The sequence below is a fragment of the Petromyzon marinus genome (genome assembly GCF_048934315.1).
Source record: "Petromyzon marinus isolate PM22_M1 ecotype Great Lakes invasive population chromosome 84 unlocalized genomic scaffold, UKy_Petmar_22M1.pri1.0 chr84_unloc.7, whole genome shotgun sequence".
Taxonomy (NCBI): domain Eukaryota; kingdom Metazoa; phylum Chordata; class Hyperoartia; order Petromyzontiformes; family Petromyzontidae; genus Petromyzon; species Petromyzon marinus.
In genome coordinates, this window is record NW_027422644.1 from 188,400 (window position 1) to 210,030 (window position 21,631).

A 21,631-nucleotide genomic window follows, 5' to 3' on the forward strand; every position below is an offset into this window, starting at 1 on the left:
TTGTGGTGGTGCTTGTGGTGGTTGTGGTGGTGGTTGTGGTGGTGGTTGTGGTTGTGGTGGTGGTTGTGGTGGGAGTGGTTGTGGTGGTTGTTGTGGTGGTGGTGATGGTGGTAGTTGTGGTGGTGGTTGTGGTGGTTGTGATGGTGGTGGTTGTGGTGGTTGTTGTGTTGGTGGTGGTTGTGGTGGTGGTTGTGGTGGTGGTGGTTGTGGTGGTTGTGGTGGTGGTGGTTGTGGTGGTAATGGTGGTAGTGGTGGTTGTTGTGGTGGTTGTGGTGGTGGTGTTGGTGGTTGTGGTGGTGGTGGTAATGGTGGTAGTGGTGGTTGTTGTGGTGGTTGTGGTGGTGGTGATGGTGGTGGTTGTGGTGGTGGTGGTGGTAGTGATGGTTGTGGTGGTGGTGATGGTGGTTGTGGTGGTGGTGTGATGGTTGTGGTGGTGGTGGCGCTTCAGAACGTGAACACGAGGAAGGTGCCGTCCACGCTGGTACAGAGAGGGGCTCTTTATTTGTGTCGCTGGTGACTTTGTGGATTTCACGTCGAAATCACCTCCAGTGCTGTTGCTGCTGGCGGCAATAAAAGTTGTTTAGAAAGTCAAAAGTCTCTCTCCCCATCTCTCTCCATCTCTCTCCATCTCTCTCCCCATCTCTCTCTCCATCTCTCTCTCTCCCCATCTCTCTCTCCATCTCTCTCCCCATCTCTCTCTCCATCTCTCTCCATCTCTCTCTCTCTCCATCTCTCTCTCCATCTCTCTCCCCATCTCTCCCCATCTCTCTCCCCATCTCTCTCCATCTCTCTCTCTCTCTCCATCTCTCCCCATCTCTCTCCCCATCTCTCTCCCCATCTCCCCATCTCTCTCCCCATCTCCCCATCTCTCTCCCCATCTCCCCATCTCTCTCCCCATCTCTCCATCTCTCTCCCCATCTCTCTCTCCATTTCTCTCCCCATCTCTCTCCCCATCTCTCCCCATCTCTCTCCATCTCTCTCCCCATCTCTCTCCATCTCTCTCTCCATCTCTCTCCATCTCTCTCCATCTCTCTCCCCCATCTCTCTTTCTCCATCTCCCCATCTCTCTCCCCATCTCTCCCCATCTCTCTCCCCATCTCTCTCTCCATCTCTCTCCCAATCTCTCTCCCCATCTCTCTCCCCATCTCTTCCCATCTCTCTCCATCTCTCTCCCCATCTCTCTCCCATCTCTCTCCATCTCTCTCCATCTCTCCCCATCTCTCTCTCCATCTCTCTCTCTCTCTCCATCTCTCCCCATCTCTCTCTCTATCTCCATCTCTCTCCCCATCTCTCCCCATCTCTCTCCATCTCTCTCCCCATCTCTCCTCATCTCTCTCCCCATCTCTCCCCATCTCTCCCCATCTCTCTCCTCATCTCTCTCCCCATCTCTCCCCATCTCTCTCCATCTCTCTCCCCATCTCTCTCCCCATCTCTCTCCCCATCTCTCTCCCCATCTCTCTCCCATCTCTCTCCCCATCTCTCCATCTCTCTCCATCTCTCTCCCCATCTCTCCCCATCTCTCTCCCCATCTCTCCCCATCTCTCCCCATCTCTCTCCCCATCTCTCCCCATCTCTCTCCCCATCTCTCTCCCCATCTCTCTCCCCATCTCTCTCTCCATCTCTCCCCATCTCTCTCCATCTCTCTCCCCATCTCTCTCTCCATCTCTCCCCATCTCTCCATCTCTCTCCCCATCTCTCTCCCCATCTCTCTCCCCATCTCTCTCCATCTCTCTCTCCATCTCTCCCCATCTCTCCCCATCTCTCTCCATCTCTCCCCATCTCTCTCCATCTCTCTCCCCATCTCTCTCCCCATCTCTCCCCATCTCTCTCCCCATCTCTCTCCCCATCTCTCTCCATCTCTCTCCCCATCTCTCTCCATCTCTCTTCATCTCTCTCCATCTCTCCCCATCTCTCTCCATCTCTCTCCCCATCTCTCTCCCCATCTCTCTCTCCATCTCTCCCCATCTCTCTCCATCTCTCTCCATCTCTCTCCCCATCTCTCTCCCCATCTCTCTCCCCATCTCTCTCCATCTCTCTCTCCATCTCTCCATCTCTCTCCATCTCTCTCCCCATCTCTCCCCATCTCTCCCCATCTCTCTCTCCATCTCTCTCTCCATCTCTCTCTCCATCTCTCTGCCCATCTCTCCCCATCTCTCTCCCCATCTCTCTCTCCATCTCTCTCCCCATCTCTCCCCATCTCTCTCTCCATCTCTCTCCCCATCTCTCCCCATCTCTCTCCCCATCTCTCTCTCCATCTCTCTCCCCATCTCTCTCCCCATCTCTCTCCATCTCTCTCTCCATCTCTCCATCTCTCCATCTCTCTCCCCATCTCTCTCCATCTCTCTCCCCATCTCTCTCTCCAGGGGAGCGGTGGCGCAACGGTTAGCGCGTCGCTGCTACGCCGATTTCGCGCTCACGAACCACTGCCGTAGAGTCCCGGCGATTCACCGAAGCGGTGCCCCCCCTAGGTAGACTCAGCCTCGGATGGGGAACCCGGTGTGTAAACATCGCCACTGGGGAGACAAAGGCGGCCGAGCTTGGGGTGCATTGCCTGGGTGATGGCCAGGTACGTCACGCCTTCATAGGCAGCTCTACGACGAGGAGCCCCTTGCCCCTACGGCATCGTGTGGGCTACCTGGGGGAGCTTTGTCTGTGTGTGTGTAAGTGGGTGCACGGATGGGTGGGTGAATGGGTGAGTGTGAGTGAGTGTCTGAGTGGGTGAGTGTGGGTGAGTAGGCGAGTGGGTGAGTGTGAGCGAGTTTGAGTGGGTGAGTGTGGGTGAGTAGGCGAGTGGGTGAGTGTGAGCGAGTTTGAGTGGGTGAGTGATTGAGTAGGTGAATGAGTGGGTGAGTGTCTGAGTGAGTGGGTGAGTGGGTTAGCGAGTGAGTGTATGAGTAGGTGAGTGAGTGAGTAGGTGAATGAGTGAGTGTGAGTGAGTCTGAGTGGGTGTTTGAGTGAGTGAGTAGGTGAATGAGTGAGTGAGTGGGTGAGTGAGTGATTTTATGAGTAGGTGAGTGAGTGAGTGAGTAGGTGAATGAGTGAGTGTCTGAGTGGGTTAGCGAGTGAGTGAATGAGTGGGTGAGTGAGTGAGTCTGAGTGGGTGAGTGTGTAAGTAGGTGAGTGTATGAGTGGGTGAGTGTATGTGTGATTGAGCGTGTGAGTGAGTGGGTGAATGAGTGAGTGAGTGTATGAGTGGGTGAGTAAGTAGGTGAGTGAGTCTGAGTGGGTGAGTGAGTGAGTAGGTGAATGAGTGAGTGTCTGAGTGGGTGAGTGGGATAGCGAGTGAGTGTATGAGTGGGTGAGTGAATAGGTGAGTGAGTGAGTCTGAGTGGGTGAGTGTGTGAGTGGGTGAGTGGGTTAGCGAGTGAGTGTATGAGTAGGTGAGTGAGTGAGTAGGTGAATGGGTGAGTCTGAGTGGGTGAGTGTGTGAGTGGGTGAGTGGGTTAGCGAGTGAGTGTATGAGTAGGTGAGTGAGTAGGTGAATGGGTGAGTCTGAGTGGGTGAGTGTGTGAGTGGGCGAGTGGGTGAGTGGGTGAGTTTATGAGTAGGTGAGTGAGTGAGTAGGTGAATGAGTGAGTAGGTGAATGGGTGAGTGTGAGTGAGTCTGAGTGGGTGAGTGTGTGAGTGGGCGAGTGGGTGAGTGGGTGAGTTTATGAGTAGGTGAGTGAGTGAGTGAATGAGTGAGTGAGTGTCTGAGTGGGTGAGTGGGTTAGCGAGTAAGTGTATGAGTGGGTGAGTGAATAGGTGAGTAAGTGAGTCTGAGTGGGTGAGTGTGTGAGTGGGTGAGTTTATGAGTAGGTGAGTGAGTGAGTAGGTGAATGAGTGAGTAGGTGAATGAGTGAGTGTGAGTGAGTCTGAGTGTGTGAGTGTGTGAGTAGGCGAGTGGGTGAGTCGGTGAGTTTATGAGTAGGTGAGTGAGTAGGTGAATGAGTGAGTGTGAGTGAGTCTGAGTGGGTGAGTGACTGAGTAGGTGAATGAGTGAGTGAGTGCCTGAGTGGGTGAGTGGGTTTGCAAGTGAGTGTATGAGTAGGTGAGTGAGTGAGTAGGTGAATGAGTGAGTGAGTCTGAGTGGGTGAGTGTGTGAGTTGGCGAGTGGGTGAGTGGGTGATTTTATGAGTAGGTGAGTGAGTGAGTGTCTGAGTGGGTGAGTGGGTTAGCGAGTGAGTGTATGAGTGAGTGAGTGTATGAGTGGGTGAGTGTGTGTGTGATTGAGCGTGTGAGTGAGTGGGTGAATGAGTGAGTGTATGAGTGGGTGAGTGAGTAGGTGAGTGAGTCTGAGTGGGTGGGTGAGTATGTGAGTGGGTGAGTGTGTGTGTGATTGAGCGTGTGAGTGAGTGGGTGAGTGGGTTAGTGAGTGAGTGTACGAGTGGGTGAGTGAGTGGGTGAGTGTGTGTGTGTGAGTGAGTGGGTGAGTCAGTGCGTGGGTGAATGAGTGAGTTAGTGTATGAGTGGGTTAGTGAGTGAGTAGGTGAGTAGGTGAGTGGGTGAGTGTGTTATTGAGTGAGTAGGTGAGCGGGTGAGTGGGTAAGTATCTCATTGGGTGAGTGTAGTGAGTAGGTGATTGAGTGAGTGGGTGAGTGAGTGGGTGAGTGGGTGAGTGAGTAGGTGAGTGAGTAGGTGAGTGAGTGTATGAGTGGGTGAGTGAGTGGGTGAGTAGGTGACTGAGTAGGTGAGTGAGTGGGTGAGTGAGTGGGTGAGTAAGTGGGTGAGTAGGTGAGTGAGTGAGTAGGTGAATGAGTGAGTGAGTCTGAGTGGGTGAGTGTGTGAGTTGGCGAGTGGGTGAGTGGGTGATTTTATGAGTAGGTGAGTGAGTGAGTGTCTGAGTGGGTGAGTGGGTTAGCGAGTGAGTGTATGAGTGAGTGAGTGTATGAGTGGGTGAGTGTGTGTGTGATTGAGCGTGTGAGTGAGTGGGTGAATGAGTGAGTGTATGAGTGGGTGAGTGATTAGGTTAGTGAGTGAGTCTGAGTGGGTGAGTGTGTGCGTGGGTGAGTGTGTTTGTGATTGAGCATGTGAGTGAGTGGGTGAATGAGTGAGTGTATGAGTGGGTGAGTGAGTAGGTGAGTGAGTCTGAGTGGGTGGGTGAGTATGTGAGTGGGTGAGTGTGTGTGTGATTGAGCGTGTGAGTGAGTGGGTGAGTGGGTTAGTGAGTGAGTGTACGAGTGGGTGAGTGAGTGGGTGAGTGTGTGTGTGTGAGTGAGTGGGTGAGTCAGTGCGTGGGTGAATGAGTGAGTTAGTGTATGAGTGGGTTAGTGAGTGAGTAGGTGAGTAGGTGAGTGGGTGAGTGTGTTATTGAGTGAGTAGGTGAGCGGGTGAGTGGGTAAGTATCTCATTGGGTGAGTGTAGTGAGTAGGTGATTGAGTGAGTGGGTGAGTGAGTGGGTGAGTGGGTGAGTGAGTAGGTGAGTGAGTAGGTGAGTGAGTGTATGAGTGGGTGAGTGAGTGGGTGAGTAGGTGACTGAGTAGGTGAGTGAGTGGGTGAGTGAGTGGGTGAGTAAGTGGGTGAGTAGGTGAGTGAGTAGGTGAGTGAGTGAGTGGGTGAGTGAGTGGGTGAGTGAGTGGGTGAGTAGGTGAGTGAGTAGGTGAGTGAGTGAGTGGGTGAGTGAGTGGGTGAGTGAGTGGGTGAGTAGGTGAGTGAGTAGGTGAGTGAGTGAGTGGGTGAGTGAGTGGGTGAGTGAGTGGGTGAGTAGGTGAGTGAGTAGGTGAGTGAGTGTATGAGTGGGTGAGTGAGTGAGTGGGTGAGTGAGTGTGCGAGTGTGTGTGGTACAAAACGAAAACCCTGCGATCTACCCACTCACCCCATACTCTTCCCACCCACCACATAGTAAACCCAGCTTATTTCACTGTGGGCTCATAGTAAACACAGTTAGATCTTAAACCAGGCTCATCTTAAACCCAGATAAATTCTAAACCAGAATCATTTTAAACCCAGCTACATCTTAAACCCGGGCTCATTTGAAAACTTTCTTCATCTTAAAACAGAGTCATCTTAAACCCAGATGTATTTCAAATCAGGCTCATCTTAAACTGGGCTCATATTACGACCAGCTACATCTTGAACCAGAATTATTTTAAAACCAGTTAGATTCTAAACCGCAATCATCTTAAACCCAGCTAGATTTTAAACCACAATCATCGTAAACCAGCTACATCTTAAACCAGCTACATCTTAAACCACAATCATCTTAAACAAGCTACATCTTAAACCAGCTGCATCTTAAACCAGCTATATCTTAAGCGAAAATCATCTTAAACAAGCTACATCTTGAACCAAAATCATCTTAAACCAGCTACATCTTAAACCAGAATCATTTTAAAACCAACTACATCTTAAACCAGCTACATCTTAAACCAGACTCATCTTAAACCAGCTACATCTTAAACCAGCTACATCTTAAACCACCTACATCTTAAACCACAATCATCTTAAACCAGCTACATTTTAAACCAGCTACATCTTAAACCACAATCATCTTAAACCAGCTACATCTTAAACCACAATCATCTTAAACCAGCTACATCTTAAACCAGCTACATCTTAAACCACAATCATCTTAAACCAGCTACATCTTAAACCAGCTACATCTTAAACCTGCTACATCTTAAACCAGATACATCTTAAACCACAATCATCTTAAACCAGCTACATCTTAAACCACAATCATCTTAAACCAGCTACATCTTAAACCAGCTACATCTTAAACCACAATCATCTTAAACCACAATCATCTTAATCCAGCTACATCTTAAACCAGCTGCATCTTAAACCAGCTACATCTTAAACCAGCTACATCTTAAACCAGCTACATCTTAAACCACAATCATCTTCAACCACAATCATCTTAAACCAGCTACATCTTAAACCACAATCATCTTAAACCAGCTACATCATAAACCACAATCATCTTAAACCAGCTACATCTTAAACCACAATCATCTTCAACCACAATCATCTTAAACCAGCTACATCTTAAACCAGCTGCATCTTAAACCAGCTACATCTGAAACCAGCTACATCTTAAACCAGCTACATCTTAAACCACAATCATCTTAAACCAGTTACATCTTAAACCACAATCATCTTAAACCAGCTACATCTTAAACCAGCTACATCTTAAACCAGCTACATCTTAAACCACAATCATCTTAAACCAGCTACATCTTAAACCAGACTCATCTTGAACCAGCTACATCTTAAACCACAATCATCTTAAACCAGCTACATGTTAAACCAGCTACATGTTAAACCAGCTACATCTTAAACCACAATCATCTTAAACCAGCTACATCTTAAACCAGACTCATCTTAAACCAGACTCATCTTAAACCAGCTACATCTTAAACCAGCTACATCTTAAACCAGCTACATCTTAAACCACAATCATCTTAAACCAGCTACATCATAAACCACAATCATCTTAAACCAGCTACATCTTAAACCACAATCATCTTAAACCAGCTACATCTTAAACCAGACTCATCTTAAACCAGCTACATCTTAAACCACAATCATCTTAAACCAGCTACATCTTAAACCACAATCATCTTAAACCAGCTCATCTTAAACCAGCTACATCTTAAACCACAATCATCTTAAACCAGCTCATCTTAAACCAGCTACATCTTAAACCAGCTACATCTTAAACCAGCTACATCTTAAACCACAATCATCTTAAACCACAATCATCTTAAACCAGCTACATCTTAAACCAGCTACATCTTGAACCAGCTACATCTTAAACCAGCTACATCTTAAACCAGCTACATCTTAAACCACAATCATCTTAAACCAGCTACATCTTAAACCACAATCATCTTAAACCAGCTCATCTTAAACCAGCCACATCTTAAACCACAATCATCTTAAACCAGCTACATCTTAAACCAGCTACATCTTAAACCAGCTACATCTTAAACCACAATCATCTTCAACCAGCTACATCTTAAACCAGCTACATCTTAAACCACAATCATCTTCAACCAGCTACATCTTAAACCACAATCATCCTAAACCAGCTCATCTTAAACCAGCTACATCTTAAACCACAATCATCTTAAACCAGCTCATCTTAAACCAGCTACATCTTAAACCAGCTACATCTTAAACCAGCTACATCTTAAACCACAATCATCTTAAACCACAATCATCTTAAACCAGCTACATCTTAAACCAGCTACATCTTGAACCAGCTACATCTTAAACCAGCTACATCTTAAACCACAATCATCTTAAACCACAATCATCTTAAACCAGCTACATCTTAAACCACAATCATCTTAAACCAGCTCATCTTAAACCAGCCACATCTTAAACCACAATCATCTTAAACCAGCTACATCTTAAACCAGCTACATCTTAAACCAGCTGCATCTTAAACCACAATCATCTTCAACCAGCTACATCTTAAACCAGCTACATCTTAAACCACAATCATCTTCAACCAGCTACATCTTAAACCACAATCATCCTAAACCAGCTCATCTTAAACCAGCTACACCTTAAACCACAATCATCTTAAACCAGCTACATCTTAAACCAGCTACATCTTAAACCACAATCATCTTAAACCAGCTCATCTTAAACCAGCTACATCTTAAACCACAATCATCTTAAACCAGCTCATCTTAAACCAGTTACATCTTAAACAACAATCATCTTAAAACCACCATCATCTTCAGACCAGCAACATTTTAAAATCAGATGTGTGCCCGTGTCTCTGTGTCCACCGTGTCTCTCTGTTTCCCTGTCCTCGTGAGAATTACTTTGTGTATTGATCTCATCAGAACCCTCATCATCATACGCATCATCATCAGAATCATAGGCATCATTAGCATCATCAGCATAGCCATCATCAGCATCATCAACATCATCATACGCATCATCATCAGAATCATAGGCATCATCAGCATCATCATCATAGCCATCATCAGCATCATCAACATCATCATACGCATCATAATCAGAATCATAGCCATCATCAGCATCATCATCATAGCCATCATCAGCATCATCAACATCATCATACGCATCATAATCAGAATCATAGCCATCATCAGCATCATCATCATAGCCATTATCAGCATCATCAACATCATCATACGCATCATAATCAGAATCATAGCCATCATCAGCATCATCATCATTACCATCATCAGCATCATTATGGCCATCATCATCACCATCATCAACATCATCATTATCACCATCATCATCACCATCAACATCATCATCACCATCAACATCATCATAGCCATCATCAGCATCATCATCATGACCTTCATCAGCATCATAGTTAACATCATCATCACCATCATCATCACCATCATCATCACCATCATCACCATCATCACCATTATCATCACCACATCAGCATCATAGTTAACATCAGCATCTCGCTTGACAGCTCCTGATTGTTTTCCTCCGCTAACTCCATCACCCATCAGCCAAATCCTGTGAAGACACAGACACACATACACACTTACACACGTGTACACACTAACACATGTGTACACACACACACACACACGTGTACACACACAACAACAACAACCGCCATTCGCCACTAAGTGGCGGTGACGTCACCATGACGCTTGTGCCAGGCCATGTGCACCTTGAGGCCACGTGAAGTGTCGAACGCCCGCTGGCAGGAGGTCACAGGGCAGACCCAGCAGGTGCCACGGGTCGACTGACTGAGATGACTGGCTGATGCACCACCTGTGCCCCTATTGTGCCAACCTGCTGTGCTTTAGCCACCCGGCGCTCCACTCGTTGTTGTGAGCGTCGCTCCTCCGCCCTCCGTTGTTGTTGGAGGGCGACCGCCTCCAACTACCCAGTAGTGTCCTTCACGAGCCTCCTCCACAGAGGCCGATCTTGACACCGCTGGTACCAGTCATCGGCAAGTCCACTCAGCTCCATGTCCTCCTGCACCACATCACTCCATCTCTTCTCTAGCCCGTGCCGCGCCCGTTTAGCTCCCTCGATCCGGCCGAACAAAAGCTGTTTCGGCATGCGGTGGCTGGGCATGTGGGCTACATGACCCAGCCAACGCAGCCTTGCCTGCCGGAGGAGCTCACCAATGGGACCTTGCCCAGATTTTTCAAGGATTTGTGAGCTCCTCACACAATCCAGCCTGGTTAAACCCAGGATGGATCGTACGCAGGCCAGCCTAAACGGTTCCATCCGGCGAAGATGCTCCATTAAGGGGGTCCATGTTTCGCAAGCGTAGAGAAGGAAGGGAATGACCGTGGCCGAGAAGACCTGAAGATTAGTGCCGAGTGACAGACCAGGTAGCTTCCACACAACGTTATGCAACTAATGAAAAGATATTGCCGCTCGGCTGATTCGGAGAGAGACCTCTGCTGTTAAACTGGAGCCGGTCATTAGCACACTGCCCAGGTTTGGAAAACTCTCCACTCTCTCCACAACTGCCCCAACATGAATTTGGAGTTGTGGAGTGGAGTGTCTGATGGTACAAAATACCCAGGCAGGTGCTTAGTTTTGGTGGGGCTGATGGTAAGGCCCCACCTCTTAGTGGCAAGCTCCAGGTTCAACAGCAGTGCCTCCAACTCCTCGTTCGAGTGAGCGGCAATTACCAGATCATCGGCATACATAACGTGGTTGAGCAATAGGGAGCCATCCCTTGACCGCACCCGGGCATCGATCAGCCTCCCATTATATCTGTACCATATGGAGATTCCCCCGGCACAGCTATTGAAGGCTTCACGAACTACGTGGTCGAAATAGATGTTAAATTATGTGAGAGACAGAGGACATCCCTATCGCACCCCAAGGTGAACAGGGAATGTCTCCGACTCCCGGCCACGTAGTTTTATCCGGGCCAGCTCACCATCATGAAGGTCCTTAATGATCGTGAGCAGAGGGTCAGGCACTCCGAAAGCACGAAGAACAACCCAGGGCCCAGGCCTACTGATGGTATCATAGGCCTTGACCAGGTCAATAAAGCAGAGATGTAGGTCTTGTTGGAATTCCCTACATCTCTGCTGTACCAGACAGACGGAAATATGGCATCTGTGCAGGACCGCCCTTTCCTGAAACCGTATTGAGGCTCCGCAAGCCTCTCCTCAGCGTGCCTGGCAAGGCGATGTTGAATAATCCTTGCCAGGACCTTTCCCTGCACAATGAGGAGTGAGATGCCCCTGTAGTTGTTACAGTCTGTGCGGTCCCCCTTCTTAAAGAGGGGGACCACCAGGGCATCCTTCCAATCCTGCGGAACCCGTCCAGTGGTCCAGACCGTTGTTATGATGTCATATAGGGCAGTCTGTGCACAAACGCCACCCTCCCTCAGCATTTCGCTTGGGAGATCATCTCTGCCCGGTGCCTTTCTGGTCTCAGACTCTGGATCGCCTTCAGTACTTCCTCAACAGATGGCACTTCAGCCAGCCACTCACAGGGGGTGACTTCGTCCAATATTTGAGGCACCGCAGCCTCAGCACGGTCATCCTCACTTTGTGCCACGATGTTTTCCAGGCAGAGGGATTTCCCCACTCCCCAGACCTCACATAAATCTGCAAACCTGTTCCTGGGGGTCGGATATCAGATCAACTTTCTTTCGCATAATGATGGTGATTGGTGTGCCACTGCCAGTTACTTTTTTTGACAAAGTTAGCGAGTTATTTGTGATTGTGGGCCACTGAGGCAGACTCCATCTCCTCAGCAACCCGCGACCACCACCCATCCTTGCAGCGCCTCACAGCTCTCCGACCCTCCGAGCGAAGGCTGCGGGAAGCCTCCTCATTCTCTGACGTGGGATGCTTCTAGACGATTAGAGTGGGCCTGTTGCATTTTCTTTGCCAGCTTGAACACCTCCTCTGTCAGCCAGGGTCTCTGGGGAGGTCTGGGCCACGTACCCCAAGCAGACATTGCAGCCGCATGAGTCACAGTCCTAAACCTCGCCCATTTACCCTCGACATCAGGAGCAGTCGGGAACGATGCCAATCCCAGCCGCAGGCGATGATGAAATTCTCGCTTGCATCTTTCATCAGATAACTGAGACCAGGCCACTATGGGTTTTAATGGGGTCCTGGGTGTACACCCATCACTGGAGTGGAAGAATGGCAGGCACATCTTACAGGTGACAAGTCGATGGTCAGTGGGCAGATCAGCTCTACGGTAGGTCCTGGTGTCAAGGACATGGGCCCGCATCCGCTGGTCCGTCACTACGTAGTCCAGCAGATGTTCTTGCTTGGACCCGGTATGCATCCATGATGTTGTGTGGATGCGCCGATGCCAGAGAAGCGTGTTCGTAATTACAAGCCCATGGGCTGCACAAAAATCTAGCAGCCTCCTACCGTTGTTATTGAGCTGATCTGGCCCATGCCTTCCAATCACTCCAGACCAGGTGCCAGCATCATAACAAATTCGGGCATTGAAGTCACCCAACAAGATGACTCTATCCCGAGGTGCCACTTTAGCCAGCACCTGTGACAGGAGGTCATAGAAGGCAGTCTGACTCATCGGCCTTGCCAACATCCGTCCACTGATGTTCATCTTCGGTGGGGGCATAAGAAACCACGACCACCACTACTCGCCTCCGGTTGATGGGAAGGCGAGCCCACAGTAGCCTGGGGCTTACAGCTTCCCACAACTCACTGCCACGCTCCCACGCCCCCTTCATTCTTTGTTTGGCAGTCTCCTGCCCCGATTAGAGGACTGTCCACCCCTCATGGTGGCAGCAGCCAGAACCAGTCCACCGGACCCTCCTATATACCACAGAAGTTCTGGCAGTACCGGTCTAGCTGCCGACAGAGCAGTGGCAGCCTCTCCATTGAACACACTCACACCATAAACAGTCCACCGGACCCTCCGTCACACCACAGAGGTGCAGGCAGTACCGGTTTAGCTGCCGACAGAGGAGTGGCAGCCTCTCCGTCTGAACACACTCACACCGGAACTAGTCCACCAGACCCTCTGTCACACCAAAGAGGGGCAGGCGGTACCGGTCTAGCTGCCGACAGAGGAGTGGCAGCCTCTCCGTCTAAACACACTCACACCGGAACCAGTCCACCAGACCCTCCGTCACAACACAGAGGTGCTGGCGGTACCGGTTTAGCTGCCGACAGAGGAGTGGCAGCCTCTCCGTCTGAACACACTCACACCAGAAACAGTCCACCGGACCCTCCGTCACAACACAAAGGTGCAGGCGGTACCAGTCTAGCTGCCGACAGAGGAGTGGCAGCCTCTCCATCTGAACACACTCACACCGGAACCAGTCCACCAGACCCTCTGTCACACGACAGAGGGGCAGGCGGTACCGGTCTAGCTGCCGACAGAGGAGTGGCAGCCTCTCCATCTGAACACACTCACACCAGAACCAGTCCACCAGACCCTCTGTCACACGACAGAGGGGCAGGCGGTACCGGTCTAGCTGCCGACAGAGGAGTGGCAGCCTCTCCGTCTGAACACACTCACACCGGAACCAGTCCACCGGACCCTCCGTCACAACACAGAGGTGCAGGCGGTACCAGTCTAGCTGCCGACAGAGGAGTGGCAGCCTCTCCATCTGAACACACTCACACCAGAACCAGTCCACCGGACCCTCCGTCACACCACAGAGGTGCTGGCGGTACCAGTCTAGCTGAAGACAGAGGAGTGGCAGCCTCTCGGTCTAAACACACTCACACCAGAAACAGTCCACCAGACACTCGTTAGACAACAGAGATCCAGGCGGTACCGGTCTAGCTGCCGACAGGTGAGTGGCAGCCTCTCCGTCTAAAACACACTCACACCAGAACCAGTCCACCGGTCCCTCCATCACACCACAGAGGTCCCGGCGGTACCGGTCTAGCTGCCGACAGAGGAGTGGCAGCCTCTCCGTCTAAACACACTCACACCAGAACCAGTCCACCAGACCCTCTGTCACACCACAGAGGGGCAGGCGGTACCGGTCTAGCTGCCGACAGAGGAGTGGCAGCCTCTCCTATAAACACACTCACACCAGAAACAGTCCACCAGACACTCGTTAGACAACAGAGATCCAGGCGGTACCGGTCTAGCTGCCGACGGAGGAGTGGCAGCCTCTCCGTCTGAACACACTCACACCGGAACCAGTCCACCAGACCCTCCGTCACAACACAGAGGTCCCGGCGGTACCGGTCTAGCTGCCGACAGAGGAGTGGCAGCCTCTCCATCTGAACACACTCACACCAGAACCAGTCCACCAGACCCTCCGCGAACACCACAGAGGTCCCGGCGGTACCGGTCTAGCTGCCGACGGAGGAGTGGCAGCCTCTCCGTCTAAGCTCCGGAACCAGTCCACCGGACCCTCCGCCACACCACTGACGTCCCGGCGGTACCGGTCTAGCTGCCGACGGAGGAGTGGCAGCCTCTCCGTCTAAGCTCCGGAACCAGTCCACGGGACCCTCCGTCACACCACAGAGGTCCAGCTCCCGACAGAGTTGTGGGATTCTCACCAGGTGAGGTGAACGCGTGGGTGGGGGGTGTTGAGGGTTGCTCACACCCACGAGTCTCCGCCCCCCGCTGGGCGGGTGCGGCCTAGGCGCAGGGAAGGGGCGGAGCCAGCCGGAGCTCCTCCCCTCTGGGCGGTCCCAGTCTGAGTGGGCACAGAGAGGGCAGGGCAGAAGGGAGCGAGATGTTGACTACCTCGCCTGGTACGCAGGAGGTCGTGGGTTCGATCCCGGACCCTGACCCACGCCTGCTGCTGTATGTGGAGTCTGCGTCTCTATCCGTAGAGATGTTGACTACCTCGCCTGGTACACAGGAGGTCGTGGGTTCGATCCCAGACCCTGACCCACGCCTGCTGCTGTATATGTGGAGTCTGAGTCTCTCTCTCGGGAGAGATGTTGACGACCTCCCCTGGTACACAGGAGGTTGTGGGTTCGATCCCAGACCCTGACCTACGCCTGCTGCTATATATTTGGAATCTGCGTCTCTCTCTCTCTCCGTAGAGATGTTGACTACCTCGCTTGGTTCACAGGAGGTCGTGGATTCGATCCCGGACCCTGACCCACGCCTGCTGCTGTATGTGGAGTCTGCGTCTCTATTCGTAGAGATGTTGACTACCTCGCCTGGTACACAGGAGGGCATGGGTTCGATCCCAGACCCTGACCTACGCCTGCTGCTATATATTTGGAGTCTGCGTCTCTGTCTCTCCGTAGAGATGTTGACTACTTCGCCTGGTACACAGGAGGTCGTGGGTTCGATCCCGGACCCTGACCCACGCCTGCTCCTTGGAGTCTGCGTCTGTCTCTCTCCATAGAGATGTTGACTACCTCGCGTGGTATGCAGGGGGTCGTGGGTTCGATCCCAGACCCTGACCCACGCCTGCTGCTGTATATGTGGAGTCTGAGTCTCTCTCTCTCCGAAGAGATGTTGACTACCTCGCCTGGTACACAGGAGGTCCTGGGTTCAATCCAAGACCCTGACCCACGCCGGCTGCTATATATTTGGAATCTGCATCTCTCTCTCTCTGTAGAGATGTTGACTACCTCGCCTGCTACACAGGAGGTCGTGGGTTCGATCCCAGACCCTGACCTTAGCCTGCTGCTGTATATTTGGAATCTGCGTCTCTCTCTCTCTCTCCGTAGAGATGTTGACTACCTCACCTGGTTCACAGGAAGACGTGAGTTCAATCCGAGACCCTGACCCACGCCTGCTGATGTTTATTTGGAGTATGTGTCTCTCTCTCGGGAGAGATGTCAACGACCTCGCATGGTACACAGAAAGTCGTGAGTTCGATCCTGGACCCTGGCCGATGCCTGCTGCTGTATATTTTGAGTCTGCGTCTCTCTATGTAGAGATGTTGACTACCTCGCAAGGTACACAGGAGGTCGTGAGTTTGATCCCGGACCCTGACCTACGCCTGCTGCTGTATATTTGGAGTCTGCGTCTCTCTCTCCGTAGAGATGTTGACTACCTCGCCCGGCACACAGGAAGTCGTGGGTTCGATCCTGGACCCTGGCCGATGCCTGCTGATGTTTATTTGGAGTTTGCGTCTCTCTCTCTCTCTCCGAAGAGATGTTGACTACCTCGCCTGGTCTACAGGAGGTCGTGGGTTCGATCCCGGACCCTGACCCACGCCTGCTCCTTGGAGTCTGCGTCTCTCTCTCTCCGTAGAGATGTTGACTACCTCACCTGGTACACAGGAGGTCGTGGGTTCGATCCCGGACCCTGACTGATGCCTGCTGCTGTATATTTGGAGTCTGCGTCTCTCTCTCGGGAGAGATGTTGACTACCTCGCCTGGTATACAGGAGGTCGTGGGTTCGATCCCAGACCCTGACCTACGCCTGCTGATGTTTATTTTGAGTCTGCGTCTCTCTCTCTCTATGTAGAGATGTTGACTACCTCGCCTGGTACGCAGGAGGTCGTGGGTTCGATCCCAGACCCTGACCCACGCCTGCTGCTGTATATGTGGAGTCTGCGTCTCTCTCTCGGGAGAGATGTTGACTACCTCGCCTGGTATACAGGAGGTCGTGGGTTCGATCCCAGACCCTGACCTACGCCTGCTGATGTTTACATGGAGTCTGCGTCTCTCTCTCTCCCTAGAGATGTTTACTACCTCGCCTGGTACACAGGAGGTCGTGGGTTCGATCCCAGACCCTGACCTACGCCTGCTGCTGTATATTTGTAGTCTGCATCCTTCTCCAAGTGGTGAGATGTTAACTACCTCGCTTGGTATGCACGAGTGAGTGAGTGGGTGAGGAGCGGTGGGTGTAGCGGTTAGCGCTACGCTGCGCTATGAACCTGGCGACCCGGGTTCGATTCCCGCTCACGGCCAACACCAGTGACGATTATCTGAACCGGTCATGGGCCATCCCCTAGGTTGACTCAGCCTGAAACGATGAACTGGTGCAGTGTGTAAACATCGCCACTGGGGAGACAAAGGCGGTCGGGCGTCGTGCTGGCCACCCACCCCCTCGTGTGCCGTGCCGGCCTTCATAGGTGCTCGCCAACAGCACTTGCCCCTACAGTCTGTTAAGGCTATATGGGGGATCTTTGTCTTTTTTTTGGCGTGAGTGAGTCTGTCTGTGTCTGTGTGTGTCTGTGTGTGTGTGTCTGTGTATGTGTGTCTGTGTGTGTGTCTGTGTGTCTGTCTGTGTGTCTGTCTGTGTGTGAGTGAGTCTGTGTGTGAGTGTGTGTATGTGTGTCTGTGTGTGTGCCTGTGTGTCTGTCTGTGTGTGAGTGAGTCTGTGTGTGAGTGTGTGTATTTGTGTGTGTGTCTGTGTGTATGTATCTGTGCGTGTATGTGTGTCTGTGAGTGAGTCTGTGAGTGAGTGTGTCTGTGTGGGTCTGTGGTTGTGTGGTTGTATGTGTGTATGTGAGTGTGTGTAGTCCGGCAAAACAACCCCCTACCTCCTCGCGGTGCCGGACGGGCAACTCTGTCGTGGACAGCGCTGTGGGGGGAGATCCAATTTTGATTGGCTCCTCCCCTCATGGCATATGTGTCCACCACAGGGGCTAAACGGGGGCTCTGGACGGGTGCGAGGGGCTGGTAACCCCTCCACCTTCAATTAATTACCACGAAACTACGAATTAAACTGAAATATGTAACAACTAAGCTTGTGCCGGAGGCCCCGGGGGGCCAGGCGTCTATGACGTCTCCTGGCCAAACCCCAATTGGCGGAGCCAGGAGATTGAATACCTACCCTCGGGGCTACTCCAGAAACAACGAAAAGCCACTACGGTTGGCCACGTGGAATGTTCGAACGCTCACTGCAGACGAGAGGCTGCCACTCCTCTGTCGGGAGCTGGACCGGTACCGCCTGGATCTATGCGGCATTCAGGAGGTCCGGTGGACCGGCTCTGGCTCCTGCCACCATGAGGGGTGGACAGTCCTCTACTCGGGGCAGCAGACTGCCAAACAACAGGGTGTGGGTCTTCTTTTGAACAAAAGAATGAAGGGGGCGTGGGAGCGTGGCGGTGAGGTGTGGGAAGCTGTAAGCCCCAGGCTACTTTGGGCTCGCCTTCCCATCAACCGGAGGTGAGGAATGGTGGTTGTGGTTACTTATGCCCCCACCGAAGATGAACATCCGTGGAGGGATGCAGGCAAAGCCGATGAGTCAGATGCCTTCTATGACCTCCTGTCACAGGTGCTGGCTAAAGTGGCCCCTCGGGATAGAGTCATCATGTTGGGTGACTTCAATGCCCGAGTTGGTCATGATACTGGCACCTGGTCTGGAGTGATTGGAGGGCATGGGCCAGATCAGCTCAATAACAACGGTAGGAGGCTGCTAGATTTTTGTGCAGCCCATGGGCTTGTAATTACCAACACGCTGTTCCGGCATCGGCGCATCCACACAACATCATGGATGCATGCCGGGTCCAAGCAAGAACATCTGCTGGACTACATAGTGACGGACCAGCGAATGCGAGCCCATGTCCTTGACACCAGGACCTACCGTGGAGCTGATCTGCCCTCTGACCATCGACTAGTCATCTGTAAGATGCGCCTGCCATTCTTCCACTCCGGTGGTGGGTGTACACCCAGGACCCCATTCCAACCTAAAGTGGCCTGGTCTCAGTTATCTGATGAAAGTTGCAAGCGAGAATTTCATCATCGCTTGCGGCTGGGATTGGCATCGTCCCCGACTCCTCCTGATGTCGAGGGTAAATGGGCGAGGTTTAGGACTGTGACTCATGCAGCTGCAATGGCTGCTTTGGGTACGCGGTCCAGACCTCCCCAGACACCCTGGATGACAGAGGAGTTGTTCACGATGGTTGAGAAAAAGCGACAGGCCCACTGTCATCGGCTACAGAATCCCACGTCAGAGAATGAGGAGGCTTACCGCAGCCTTCGCTCGGAGGTTCGGAGAGCCGTGAGGCGCTGCAAGGATGGGTGGTGGTCGCGGGTTGCTGAGGAGATGGAGTCTGCCTCAGTGGCCCGTGATCACAAATCTCTATTTAACTCCATCAAAAAAGTAACCTGCAGCGCCACACCTATTACCATCATTAGGGGAAAAAACGGTGATCCAATTTCCGACCCCCAGGAACAGGTTCGCAGATTTGCTGAGCATTTCTGTGAGGTCCTGGGGGAGGGAAAATCCCTCAGCCAGGAAAACATCGTGGCACAAAGTGAGGATGACCCTGCTGAGGCTGCGGTGCCTCAAATATTGGATGAAGTCACCCCCTGTGAGTGGCTGGCTGAGGTGCCATCTGCTGAGGAAGTATTGAAGGCGATCCGGAGTCTGAGACCAGGAAAGGCAGCGGGCAGAGATGATCTCCCAAGCGAAATGCTGAGGGAGGGTGGCGTTTGTGCACAGACTGCCCTATATGACATCATAACAACAGTCTGGACCACTGGACGGGTTCCGCAGGATTGGAAGGATGCCCTGGTGGTCCCCCTTTTTAAGAAGGGGGACCGCACAGACTGTAACAACTACAGGGGCATCTCACTCCTCAGTGTGCCGGGAAAGGTCCTGGCAAGGATTATTCAGCATCGCCTTGCCAGGCACGCTGAGGAGAGGCTTGCGGAGCCCCAATGCGGTTTCAGGAAAGGGCGGTCCTGCACAGATGCCATATTTTCTGTCCGTCTGCTACAGCAGAGGTGTAGGGAATTCCAACAAGACCTACATCTCTGCTTTATTGACCTGGTCAAGGCCTATGATACCATCAGTAGGCCTGGGCTCTGGGTCGTTCTTCGTGCTTTTGGAGTACCTGACCCTCTGCTCACGATCATTAAGGACCTTCATGATGGTGAGCGGGCCCGGGTAAAACTACGTGGCCGGGAGTCAGAGCCATTCCCTGTACACCTTGGGGTGCGACAGGGATGTCCTCTGGCTCCCACATTATTTAACATCTATTTTGACCACGTAGTTCGTGAAGCCTTCAATAGCTGTACCGGGGGAATCTCCATATGGTACAGATATAATGGGAGGCTAATCGATGCCCGGGTGTGGTCAAGGGATGGCTCCCTATTGCTCAACCACGTTATGTATGCTGATGACTTGGTAATAGCTGCTCAGTCAGAGGAGGAGTTGGAGACGCTGCTGCTGAGACTGGAGCGTGCCACTAAGAGGTGGGGCCTTACCATCAGCCCCACCAAAACTAAGCACCTGCCTGGGTATTTTGTACCATCGGACACTCCACCCCCACAACTCCCAATCGGTGATGGGGCAGTTGTGGAGAGAGTGGAGAGTTTCTCATACCTGGGCAGTGTGCTTATGACTGGCTCCAGTTTAACAGCAGAGGTCTCACTCCGAATCAGTCGAGCGGCAATATCTTTTCATCGGTTGCGTAACACTGTGTGGAAGCTACCTGGTCTGTCGCTCCGCACTAAGCTTCAGGTCTTCTCGGCCACGGTCATTCCCTCCCTTCTCTACGCTTGCGAAACGTGGACCCCCCTAATGGAACATCTTCGCCGGTTAGAAACATTTAGGCTGGCCTGCCTACGATCCATCCTGGGTTTAACCAGACTGGATTGTGTGAGGAGCTCACAAATCCTTGAAAGATCTGGGCAGGGTCCCATCGGTGAGCTCCTCCGGCAGGCAAGGCTGCGATGGCTGGGTCATGTAGCCCGCATGCCCAGCCACCGCATGCCGAAACAGCTTTTGTTTGGCCGGATTGAGGGGGCTAAGCGGGCGCGGCACGGGCTAGAGAAGAGATGGAGTGATGTGGTACAGGAGGACGTGGAGCTGAGTGGACTTGCCGATGACTGGTACCAGCGGTGTCAAGATCGGCCTCTGTGGAGGAGGCTCGTGAAGGATGCTACTGGGCAGTTGGAGGCAGTCGCCCTCCAACAACAACGGAGGGCGGAGGAGCGACGCTCACAACAGCGAGCGGAGCGCCGGGTGGCTAAAGCACAGCAGGTTGGCACAGTAGGGGGCACAGGTGGTGCATCAGCCAGTCATCTCAGTCAGTCGACCCGTGGCACCTGGGTCTGCCCCGTGACCTCCTGCCAGCGGGCGTTCGACACTTCACGTGGCCTCAGGGTGCACATAGCCTGGCACAAGCGTCGTGGTGACGTCACCGCCACTTAGTGGCGAATGGCGGTTGTTGTTGTTGTTGTTGTGTGTATGTGTGCATGTGTGTCTGTCTGTCTGTGTCTGTGTGCCTGTGTGCTCGCTAACAGCACTTGCCCCAACAGTCTGTTACAGGCTACACGGGGGATCTTTGTCTTTGTGGTAGTGGTGGTTGGTTTTGTGGTGGCGATGGTTGTTGTTGTTGTTGTGCGGGTGGTGGTGGTGGTGGTGGTGGTGGTTACCCTGCCAGCCGGCGCGAGGATTCTCCTCTCCCTCTCGGTGTTGTCCAGGGTGGAGTAAGCGTCGGGGCCCAACTCGTCCATGGGGATCGGCTCCCGGAGACTTCCGTCTCTCCCTGCAAGGACGAAGACTCAACAACACCGCCACCCATAGACTGAACAACACCGCCACCGATAGACTCAACAACACTGCCACCCATAGACTCAACAACACCGCCACCCATAGACTCAACAACACCGCCACCCATAGACTCAACAACACCGCCACCCATAGACTCAACAACACCGCCACCCATAGACTGAACAACACCGCCACCCATAGACTCAACAACACCACCACCCATAGACTCAACAACACCGCCACCCATAGACTCAACAACACCGCCACCCATAGACTCAACAACACCGCCACCCATAGACTCGATAACACCGCCACCCATAGACTCAATAACACCGCCACC

General features: G+C 52.2%; 1 protein-coding gene across 5 annotated transcripts in view; it reads right to left on the minus strand.

Moving 5' to 3' along the window:
* Positions 1–5,980: 5,980 nt before the first annotated feature.
* The window catches only part of LOC116937823 (splicing regulator ARVCF-like), a 44,297-nt gene continuing 28,646 nt past the window's right edge, over positions 5,981–21,631 (minus strand). Inside the window, exons 6-9 of one of the 5 annotated variants that reach the window (XR_012931845.1) lie at positions 21,174–21,286; positions 14,427–14,566; positions 8,495–9,447; positions 5,981–8,335 (exon numbers count right to left, since the gene is read on the minus strand). Coding sequence is in view for 2 of the 5 variants with exons in the window: in XM_032944938.2 (XP_032800829.2) it covers positions 14,468–14,566; positions 21,174–21,286 (212 nt within the window). In the remaining 3 variants the exon portion in view is untranslated. Of the gene's footprint in view, positions 9,448–14,426; positions 14,567–21,173; positions 21,287–21,631 lie in introns of all 5 variants that reach the window. The other 4 variants (XR_012931844.1, XR_012931843.1, XM_032944938.2 and 1 more) reach the window with 4 other exon arrangements.